Source organism: Octopus bimaculoides, chromosome 21 (genome assembly GCF_001194135.2).
Source record: "Octopus bimaculoides isolate UCB-OBI-ISO-001 chromosome 21, ASM119413v2, whole genome shotgun sequence".
In the NCBI taxonomy this organism is placed as follows: domain Eukaryota; kingdom Metazoa; phylum Mollusca; class Cephalopoda; order Octopoda; family Octopodidae; genus Octopus; species Octopus bimaculoides.
This window is the reverse complement of record NC_069001.1, coordinates 20091807-20103904: the sequence shown is the minus strand read 5'-3', so window position 1 is coordinate 20103904 and position 12098 is coordinate 20091807. Positions and strand designations below refer to the sequence as shown.

Below are 12098 nucleotides of genomic sequence, written 5' to 3'. Positions count from 1 at the left end.
ACCAGCTGTTAGATATGTAATTATTATTTTTACCAGCTGTTAGATATGTAATTATTATTTTTACCAGCTGTTAGATATGTAATTATTATTTTTACCAGCTGTTAGATATGTAATTATTATTTCCAAACATATAGTGTTCAGTATTAAGAACTTTATGATTCACTGGCAAAAATGATGTAAAAAAGCAGACCAAAAGTAAAGTTCTCTATTCTATTATACAGTGATATAATGTTAATGGTCAAGGGTACAAAATAAAAAAACCTAAGGAATTGGAGAGAAGTAAAAAAAAAAGTGAGAGACAGAACTCAGTACTTACTCTCTGGTCTTCTTCCTGTCTGCGACGGCGTTCTTCCACGGCAGCTCTTCTTTCTTCCTCTCTGCGACGTAGCTCATCAATTTTCCGACGCCTTAATTCTTGCTGTCTTTCACGATGCTCTTGTGCCAACCGCTGTTGTTCTTTCAATTCTTCTATCTTCTTTTTCCGTTCATCAGCTAACTTCTCTCTTGCAACTCTGACCCGTTCTTCTCTTTCTCTCTCCTTTTCCTTCCTTACAGTACCTGCAAAACAGAAATTTGAAAATGAGCTTCAAACAAATGAAAAGAGAGAAGCAAATGCAAAGATTTGCTCACAACCGTTTTGAAATTGCTTTCAAGAGAGGATTTCTTTCAGAGTAGTTTCTTTTCTTCATTAATCTTTTGTACATGCATCGAGGTCATTGGTCTGAATCTGGAGGAACAAAGACTTACCAACAACGAAAATTTCCTGAAATTAGAAACCATTCTAAAATAAAAAAAAAAATTTTAAGAATACATAAAATGACTTTCAATCTTAACAAAAGTCTCTGAGTATCAAACCAGTATCACTTTCTTTCCTGTGATCAGTTTCAGTCAAACTTTAATATTTTTTTAAGGTAACTAACCAATAAGGATTATTTATACACATTCCTGAATTCACGATATAAGCAAGCTTCAGACTATACAGTAGGGAGGAGTAAAGATGCTCTACTAATGAACCAAATGTTCCCCACCTTTATGAATTTGTCAATGTGGACATCAGAGAAGATTTATCTTATGTAACAGTTAGAGAAGTCTATCTCTATCCATTCATATCTTCCTTTAGCTGCAGAGATCACTTATCTTAATGTATCACTATTCTGCCTCATTCAGTTGGTTTGTAAGCAAAGTCAATCTCTCTAGTAGTCTTGTATTAATTTAATCGCGGTAACCTAACTGTAGCTACAGATTCCTACTTTGTGTTTTCTTTACTCTAAAGTCCATAAATCAAATCTGGCAACCTAATTTCTGGTCACCTTGACATTTAAATATTTGTTTACTATTCTTGCATTATATGTATAAATATAAATGTGTATGTATATGGCATATTACATGCTTGTAAGAGTGCTCTTAATTCCCTTCAATGTAACTTAGCTTTCAAATTTTGGCACAAGGCCAGCAAGTTCAGGGGAGAGATTAAGTCGATTACATTGACCCCAATGTCCAACTGGTACTTATTTTATCAACCCTGAAAGGGATGAAAGGCAAAGCCAACCTCAGTTGGATTTGAACTCACAACATAAAGATGGATGAAATGCCACAAAGCATTTTGCCCAGCATGCTAATGATTCTGCCAGCTCATCACCTTTCTTCAAAGTAACATTAAGATTAGTAATAGAAATTTACTGTAAGACAGAAAAACAAATATTGACAAACAAATGTTGAACTGCATATCTGAATGCAAAATATATATTAGAAGGTTTCTGAATTGGACAAGCTCTAACACAAAACATTAAAATAGACCTCCTGTGTTTTCATCAAATGGAAATTCTTTGTTAAAAAGACAATATTTTTAACTATTTACCACAGTATTAGAGAAGAAACAATTTTTGACATTTACAGTTTGATCTAGGCTTAGTAAAGTAAGTCCTTTGTTTAGAAATAAAAGTTTGAAACTTGAATTCAATCTGGTATTATGTATAAATGCAGGAGTAAGGGACAAACTAAACCAACTGAAATGGAGTGAAGAGGTAAAAATGAATTAAATGTTCCATTTCTGAAGATGATATCTAGAAACATTTGTTAATTGAGCATTTGAAAGTAAACAATTCTGGATGTTAACCCCAAGATAGAACATGCCTATGCAAAGGATCAAGACTTCAATCTGACCCACATTGATGGTTAGGATCATGCAAATTCAGTCAGTCAAATTAATTATATATTGGTCAATTTGAAAAGTAAGGTGCACATTTTTTTACTAATAAACATACAATTTTAACCTCACAGTAAAATGTAAACAAAGTAGTTATAACATAAGGTTTATCTCTGTTAACAGAAGTGAGATTAATACAATCAGTTTCTAATTTTCTCAGACCATCACCAGGAAACAACTAATCATCTTTTCTCTATGGAGAGATTAATTGCTTATGGCTAGTTACAGTAACTACAAACTAAAACTCAGCTAAAGTGTTGAGTTAAATTTGCATAACATGTATGTACTAACAACATAGATTAATTAATTTATTCATAGTGCACTGCACAGCACTTTTGGATAATTTGAAATGTAACGTATACTAGTGTACATGTGATGCAACCACTTTGTTTACTTTTTAACGTTAAAATTGTATAGTTAGTGAAAAAAAGGGACTCCTTACATTCAAAATTATCCAAAAACGTGTAGTGTATTTTGAATGAATTAAATATCACTCAATATCCACAATAAAACTTCTGGTTGGTATACATTTGGCCATTGGTGTTTGGAAACTTATGCAATTTATGAAACTATTTCAGACTTGATCTAAAGCAAGTTTTGAATTAATAAATTACAGTGGTTGATATGCATTAACTTTAATTCTGGATTTTCCTATATTTCTGCATGATACTTAATGAAATTTAGAATATATGTGTAAGTGTGTGTATATATTTTATAGGGTATGCTCTTTTCCTGATTTATGATCTTATAACGAAGATTCTTCGCTCTCCAGTCACAAAGTGTATGATAATAGACCACTACCAGGTCCATTTCTCACAACTCCAGCACCAGCTGGGCGCTTCTACATATTCACGAATTATCTATAATACTCTCCGCATTAATGGATTTACACAACATTGGATATTCCTTTAGAAATATTCCTACACCATCACATGAACTATACAAAAGAATGCTACTTTGAAAAATTGATATTATAAGATGCATGAGTTGGAAAGCATTTTTCTTCGACCAAGCTGCACCACACTCAGACAAAGACCACTTTAACATCAGGTCTAGAAGATTCCCACCCAAGATCAAAGAACTCGAAGCTTTCAAAGCAGTCCTGCTGAGCATTATACCAAACCTTAGGTTCCGTAAGTCCTCATTCACCTTTCAACGTAAGCTTAGATCCAATATACACCTCCTTAAAAATACAGATAGAACCCTACTATTTCAGATAAGACAAATAACCACGACAAGAGGCTCTTAGAGAACAACATCACACAAAAATGTAGACAGGCCGCAGCACAGTTGCAAAAATGAGTGGAGGCATGCTTTCTTTTCAGCTTCTATTTTGATTGTAATGATTTTTCATTGTTTGTACTTGCAATAGATAAGGCTTCATAAGGCATACTATGAGAATCCTCTGCAAGCCCTTGTCTGCCCACATCCACAGGCACATGCCTCCACTCATTTCTGAAACTGTCTTCCAGAAACTCCAAAGCAATTGCTCTTTCCTCTCATTATGCTTCCCTCAGTCTCTCCTGTACAGGTTGGTTACCCTCACTAAAAAGAGATGTCTTGTGGCCTCGGAAACAAAATTGATCTGCTCTCAATAAGGATTGGGTAATATATAATGGAATTTTTATGTACATCTCCTGGTCATCTATCATCGTTCAGTTATGTGCCATGGAAAACAAACCATTAGAGCAGATCTTGGGACCCCTACCCTTCTCACTCTTCGACCAAGACAATCCTCCAAGTTGTAGCATGTGCATTTTATTTCTGCTGTCACTGATTTCATAGCTGATTGCTTCAGCAATGTTGTTGAAAACCTGATCATGTCTACAGATAGTGCTTTGTAACAACTGTTCAAGATGTGCTCAAAGGTCCTTTGTTTTTAAACACAGGGGTCATAGAGGTGTTTTAAAAATGCCCTATGCAATTAGATTGGATGGGCTGGTGAAGGTTTTGTAAATTGCTTGACTCAAGAACTTTATTCATATATCCTGCTATTCTGCTTCATCATCTAGTTCCACTTCATCCAGACACTATACATTTACATTGCCATTGCTTTGCTTGCTTGCTCTTTATCCAGTCAAACTCACACCATGTTTCTGTCTCTGCTTCCTACCTGTGGTAAGTCATTATGGGGCTCCCAGGTACAGCCCTGCCCTAAACCACATTCCTAAGAATAGCTGAGTTTCAGCCTTACTCCAGCCTGCTGGATTACCTTGCAGCCTTCCACTTCTTTTTTCCTGTCTTTATGGCAATACTTGCACTAGACACTTTGGTTTCCATTGAACTGGTGTACTACAAGTGTTTTTGTGCCCATATCACCATCAATTCCACCTCGAAAGAACTAAATGGAAACCTGAACTTCTTACCACTCCATACAGCTCAATACTACTTAAGCTGCATGGCAAACCAAACTATCTGTGAAGATGGTTTCTGACCTTGAGCTCAAGAGATCTCCCATCCCGCCCTACCCCCTGAAGACATGGGGACGTCATAAATTAGCAAAAGCTAGAAGAGGAGGATCCCATGCTGGTAAACCTAGGCCTTGAATCTTTCTAGAAGCCCAGACTTGTCTACAGTTTGTGGAAGGTGTTCCTAAGACAAACTCAGATCTTCATGCAACCTCAAGTGTAACTTTCTTCTTTATAAAGCCCAAAACCAAGATGCAGTGGTTGGCAGTTGGGGTCAGATACAATATTGTTGATGAGAGATAAAAAGAGGTGGTATGAGCCTAGCCAGTTATGAAGAACAAACACTAGTAGCAGTAGAAAAGACAGAGAGACTAAGTGGACCGGACATCACCAGACTGTGTTCATGAATTAATTCTATATGGAAAAATATAATCAGTCTTTCTCTAAAATTATTTTTCACAGAGAGAACATGTAATTCTAAGTTTGCAATATGGTGTAGGAAGGTGCTATCCTCACCTATTCGTATAGTAACAGTATTGTGAAGTGGTGCAATAGCAAAAGAGATAAAATTAAAGTAGGGATAATCTTTATTTTAGTAAAGGTAGTAAAAGATAGGGCAAGCTTCAGTAAAATGCAGTTTAGATTTATGCTATGCTATGGAACTACAGATACTATATTATTAATGAAATAACTACAGGAGAAATGCTGAGCAAAGAGCAAGCCACGCTAATTTGCTTTCGTCAATAGAGTAAAAAGGCATTATAAGAGGGTTCCATATGCTATAATCTTGCAAATCAAGTGCAGATACCTGATTTGTGGTAGCTCTGCAAACTATGTATGAAGGTGTTCCAAGAAAAGTTAAGATTTTTCAGTGAGTGAATATTTACCAGGAATCTTGATACAGTTCAGAACTTTTAAATGTTGATCTCGTAGTATAATCTGCCAAACAGCATAAAATTTCCAAACCTAGCTTATCAATAACTTGAGCACTAAACAATGCTAATGAATAAGTCAGTGCAATCAATGAAGTAGTCTTATCCAGTATGCAGAAAGTAGGTAGATAATACCACTACTACCTTTCCTCAGAAAGGCATAATGATAGACATCTCTAGTAGGACTTCAGTTGCCTTAGATGTACAAACATTAGTAGTGGTACTACGTTCCATAAACTTCTTATACAGCTTATAAAATGCTCTTGATACTTCTGCTATCAAGGTGATTTCTGGTGAGTCAACAAACAAACTTCTGCTAGAAATATTAACCAAATCTCTTTTACATCATACCCTACCTCTTAAAATAATGAAGGATAACACTGGATATATTCCTAGAAATACAGGCTTATTAAAAGACTTGGTCACAGATGGAAAAGCCTTTAAGCATAAACTAAATGGATTGGAGATAACCTGGAGCTAAACAATTAGTGCTGAAGATGGTTATACTTTAAGTATTGAATGCGGAAGGAGAGTGGTGTGGGTGTTGGAGATCAATGAGTTGAGTAAAGCCCACTCGATGTGTAACACTAACTTGTAAGAAAGGTAGAACACAAATGAGCTGAGAAAGCTGCTGACCATTAAAGGATAATGTATGAAGAAGAGATGACATGGCCATATAAAAAATACTAAGAGAGAATATCAGCAAAAGCACTGAGAACACAAGTAGGAATAATGGTCCTCATAGAGAACATGATAGAAGATTGAGAGTAAAAAACTCTGAAACAAAATGATGTGAATGATGATGGTGGTGATAATGAAGATGTGCAAATATCATTTTACTTTTATGTCGGCTTTTTCCATGCCAGCATAGGTTAGATGAGACATGGTGAGGCATTATTTCATGCTCAAATACCTTTTCTAATACTGATTCTAATTTTTCAAGGTAGGTGCTTTATACTTTGACTTCACATGACAAGTTGAAATGTCAATCTTTTGGCTCATGTGGAACATAAGCACTGTCACTGCTAAATAAATTGTAAAGTACACAGGTATAATCATGCATACAAGCATACACACATATATGCATATACACATACACACAATAATCATTTTTATCAAATGTGTATCATCTTTTACTAACTTCCATAGTGACATGGATTGGAAAGCTTGATAAGATTTCACAGGTCCAAAGACTACATTACAACCCAATATCTTGCATGGCTTCTATGGCTGGATGCCTTTCTTAAAGCCAACTACAGACTGGGTGCTTAAAAATGGGAAGGGGTAACACGGTGAATATAATGAAGAACAAGAACTGAGGGATAGTCAATCATATGAGTCAAAATGAAGGTAGGAAAGAATAGGTGATAACAATATATGCTTAAGCTTACTTGCTTAAAGCAGTCCATTTTGACAGATGACAACGTCATCTTTGATCCTTAAGGGTTGTCTTGATGGCATTGGCAGGCCCTCTCATAGCTGAAAAGGCCCATTCTGGAGGCACATGTCTGATTACACTGAGAGCAGCGAAGAGGACTCCAACGAAGATGAGCTTGTCTAGGATTTTGCTGACGTTCCTTGAGCTGTCTCCACTTTTCTTCATGAAGTCTAGTCCACTCATCCTCAAAATGCTGCATACCAGTTTTGACCATACCCCTCCAGGTGGTATGATCTGTGGCCAGTGTTTCAAGTTCACCAGGGGGGATGTTGCAGAGCTTCAGGGATTTCTTGAGAAGATCTTTACATCGCTTATTTAGACCTCCATGTGGTCGGTTACCCTCTGCTAACTCTGTTTTCTTGGTGTTGACCTAAAATCTAGCCTGATGATAGGCATTGCACACAACGTCTAGGTTCTGCTGAAGGCTGGCTGGTTCGTGGGCGAGAGCTTTGCAGTCATCGGCATACTGTAATTCAAAGAGAGTGGTGGACTCAGTCTTTGTCAGTGATTTTAGTTTCCTCAAGTTGAAGAGACAGCTATCATGGTAATATTGAATTGGGATGCCATCTTCGGGGTTGAGGTTGTAGCGAGATAGTAAGGTCACAGCCACAAGGAACACATTAAAAAGGACAGAGGCCAGGACACAGCTTTGTTTAACACCAACTTGAACGTTGAAGTAGTCAGACTGATCACCACCCAATGTCACACATGCTTGCATGGAACTGGCGTAGCATGGCAAGAAGCTTAGGAGGGCATCCATACCACTGCAGGACATTCCATAGTAGTGGGCGACTAATAATATCAAAAGCCTTAGTTAGGTCAATAAAGGTAAACGAGGCATCACGCTGTTGTTCTCGGCACTTCTCTAACAGGAGGTGGGAGATGAAGACCATGTCGATACTGCTACGGTTAGCTCTAAAACCACATTGAGACTCCGGGAGGATTCCTTCAATGAAGTGGCCAAGAAGTCAAGAGAGTAGGACGTGTGCCAAGACTTTTCCTGCAACATCCAGGAGTGAAATACCTCTGCTGTTGTTGCAGTCTGAGCGATCTCCCTTCTTCTTGAAGATGGTGATTATGTCTGTGTGTTTCCAGCTTTGAGGGATCAAGACACATTTCCAACAGTAGAGAATAATCTGATGAAGACACTGGACAAGAGCAGGACCACTATACTTATAGATCTCCCCCGACACACAGTCTCGTCCAGGTGATTTCCTATTTTTTAAGTAGGAGAGAGCTGTACGGATTTCCACGAAGGAGGGTTCCATATCCAGCTCAGGGAGAGGAGGGAAATGAGGGAGCTCATCAATCAGTGTGGTGTCTGTAGGATTTATCTTGTTCAACAAGGAGTTGAAGTGTTTTGCCCATCTGTCATGGATCTGGGTCTTTTCCTTGTAGAGAGTGTTGCTGTCTGAAGATCGTATCGGATTGATATGATTGGAGGATGGACCGTACATGGATTTGGTTGTAGTGTAGAAATTGTGGATCTTATTTTCATCCGCAAAACATTGAATTTCTGCAGCTTTGTTCTTCCACTAAGTCTGCTCTGGCATTCTGAGCGAAGATCTTTCCAATTCTGGAGGTGTGCGTTGGACCTGCTCAAGAGATAGGCATCATGAGCCCGGTTTTTACTTCTGAGAAGAGAGGGGATCTCATCAGCAGATTCATCAAATCAGTCAGGATTGCGATGTCTAATGTGTCCTGGTTGTTCAGTTGCAATCGAAGAGATCAGGCAGATATGTTTGTCCCATATATCATCTAGCTCCTCTTGGTTTACCGAGGTAGGATTTGGGAGTGGGACAGTATCCAATTTGATGGCAAGCTGATCTTGAAAGAGGCCACGATTCTCAGGATCATACAGTTTTGTGGTGTTCAGTTGTTTTGACGCTGTCGACTTTCGGCTAGGGGGTTGAATGTTGATTCTAAGATTGGAGCGGATAAGGTTGCGGTCCATCCAGCAATCTACTCCATGCATGGCGTAAGTATGGAGGACATTGCCCATGTCTTGGCGACAGACAATCATGTAGTCTAGGAGATCCCACTTTTTGGAACTTGGGTGCATCCATGACATCTTGTAAATGTACCACTGTTGAAAGAGTGTGTTAGAGAAGCACAGGTCATACTCAGAGCAGAAGGTTAGTAGTCTCTGTCCATTAGCGTTCATTTTCCTTGCGCCATGAGGACTGAGGATCCCTTGCCAGGCGGCACTGTCACATCCAACACAGGATTTGAAGTCACCCATGAGTACGATCTTGTCCGATTGGGAGATGTTCCAAAATGCAGTATGCAGAGAATCATAGGTGTCTTTTATCTCTTCATCAGTCGAGAGTTGGTTCATAAATGCTGAGAATTGTCAGAAAATGTTTGTTCAAAAGTGGGATTTTGATTATCATCAGGTGCTCGCTGATACAGCAGTGTACACCAGGAATTTTCTGCAAAAAGGCTGTTCTTGATTGTGAAACCAACCCCATGCAAATGGGGCATCCCAGAGGGATGTCCTTTCCAGAAAAAGGTGTATCCACCAGCTTCTTCAGTGAGGTAATCCTCATTGGAGAAACAAGTCTCACTGAGTGCAGCAATGTCGACGCTGTAGCGCTTGAGTTCGGTGGCTACAATAGCAGTGCATCGCGGGAGTCGTCAAGTGTCTGGCTCATCATATGAAACATCATCAAGGAGAGTGCGAACATTCCAACAAACAAGGATGAGGTTCGAGGGTTTCTTTTTCTTTTTCAATTTTGATGCTTGGTTTCGACCGCATGTTTGGGGATGACTCACTGGAAGTGGTTACCCAGTTGAGCAAGTGAGGACGAGCTTTTTCTGAGCCACATTTTCTCGGCCCTTCCCCATGTGGGGCAGGCAGCGCTATCCCTGAAAAGGGTTGCCTGGATGCACAAGCAGGACCAAGGTAGATGTTCGTCCACGGGTCCATCCAACAACGACCATCTTACTTATGCTGCCTACGTGCAGGACTTGTAGAGAGGATGAAAGAGAATGAAGGATAAAAGGCACAGATTGTGCTGTGAAAAGTTTAAGGTGCCGGAGAGGATGCACAGTTCTCAACTGCACACACTTGACAGAAGGCGAGTGGGGTTCAATGGCAAGAGGAGTCACGAGATGATTGACCTCTGTCTTCTGCAAAGAGCTGCCGGAGTTGGCAGATAAGATTCTATGCTCCGGAACTCCAGTTTGTCGTAGCCCACCTTATGTCACTGTAACTTAGCAGTTTCGCAAAAAAGACAGACAGAATAAGTACCAGACTAAAAAATAATCACTGAAGTCAATTTGCTCAACTAAAAGACTTCTCATAACCAAAACAAGCATATGTACACAAGAGACATATATGTACATGTATACATACACATAGTTTATCTTTTACTTATTTCATGCCAGCTGACATGCTGGGGTACTGCCTTGAAATCTTAGTCAAACAAATCAACCATATATATATATATATATATATATATATATATATATATATATATATATATATATATATATATTGATAGAAAAGGTAAGACAACAAAAGAAAGAAAGAGATCTTGATATTATGTAAATAGAGGAATTTATATGTAAATAATATATGATAATTATTCGGTAGCCATGATAAAACTCTGAGTTTTGGATGTCGGGGCGGAAACCCACGCCGGCATCTCTTCGGTTATTGGGCCATCGAAAAATGCTATGAAAATGACCGTTAAACAAAGGGAAATTACTGTGATTGACCATTATTAAGACAAAAGAGCTATTAGAATGACCGCTAAGTGAGGGGAGGGAGTAAAGGTAAGGGAGTAAAAATGTCCATAGTATTCGCGTAAGCGCATCAGTCCATTCATACACATGTGCGCCCACACACCCATGTACATGCGCCCGCAAACCCATGTACATGTGCCTACTTGAAACACACACATGCTCACCCACACATTCGCCAAAGAAAATATATATATATATACCTGCATTCACGCTCACACGTGTGCGCGCAGGCAACACGCTCGCGCACATACACATGTCTATATACGCACAAGCACAAGAAAAAAATGGCTAAAGACAAAATACAGAAAAGTGTAAAAAAGTGTAGAAAAGCCATAAGGGTAAAACACGCCTGTAGGGCTTTTTTAACACTTTTTTCTGTATTTTGTCTTTAGCCCTGTTTTTTCTTGTGCATGTGCATATATAGACGTGTATATGAACCTTTTTTGCGCACATGTGTATGTGTGTTGTGTGCGCATGTGTGAGCATGAATGCGGGTATATATATTTTTTTTTTGGCGAATGTGTGGGTGAGCATGTGTGTGTTTCAAGTGAGGATAGATGAGTATATACATATAGGCGCATGTACGTGGGTGTGTGGGCATGCATGTGTATGAATGGACAGGTGTGCTTCCGCGAATAGTATGGACATTTTTACTCACTTACCTTGAGTTTTATCATGACTACCGAATAATTGTCATATTATTTACAGATATATATATATATATATATATATATATATATATACACACACACACACACACACATACATATACATACAATGGGACTCTTTTAGTTTCCATCTACCAAATCCACTTACTAGGCTATAGTAGAAGACACTTGCCCAATGTGCTATGCAATGGGACTGATCCTGGAACCATGTAGTTGGGAAGCAAGCTTCTTACCACACAGCTATGTCTGCACCTATATACACATGCATACATAAAACAGGTTTCTATATCATATCCTTCTACTAGATTCACTCCCAAAGGGTGTGCCAGCCTGGAAGTATAGTGGAAGACACTTTGCCTATGCGCTGGACAGTGGGACAAAACACAAGCTATGTAGCTGCCAAGCTAGCTACTTAACCATACAGTTGTGGTTGCAGCTTTAGCAAAGAAGAGAAATCATGACTAATGCTGTGTTTACCACAGCTGACTAAAGTAAGGATGTGGTGGTGGGTGGTGTAGGAATTATCATTGTAAGGCATGATTACCATTTCTATGTGGAGTGTGTGTGTGTATATTTATCCAACTGCCTTACCTGTCTATCTCTCTCTTCGCCCCCTCTATCATATATATATAGAGGGGGCGAGGAGAGAGATAGACAGGTAAGGCAGTTGGGGATATATATATATATATATATATA

At 38.7% G+C, this 12098-nt stretch overlaps 1 protein-coding gene across 20 annotated transcripts in view; it reads right to left on the bottom strand.

Moving 5' to 3' along the window:
- The window catches only part of LOC106874170 (ensconsin), a 310838-nt gene that overhangs the window by 151207 nt on the left and 147533 nt on the right, over positions 1–12098 (bottom strand). For all 20 annotated transcript variants that reach the window (XM_052975461.1, XM_014921803.2, XM_052975460.1 and 17 more), the window contains one exon: positions 317–558. In XM_052975461.1, the coding sequence (XP_052831421.1) occupies positions 317–558 (242 nt within the window). The remainder of the gene's footprint in view (positions 1–316; positions 559–12098) is intronic.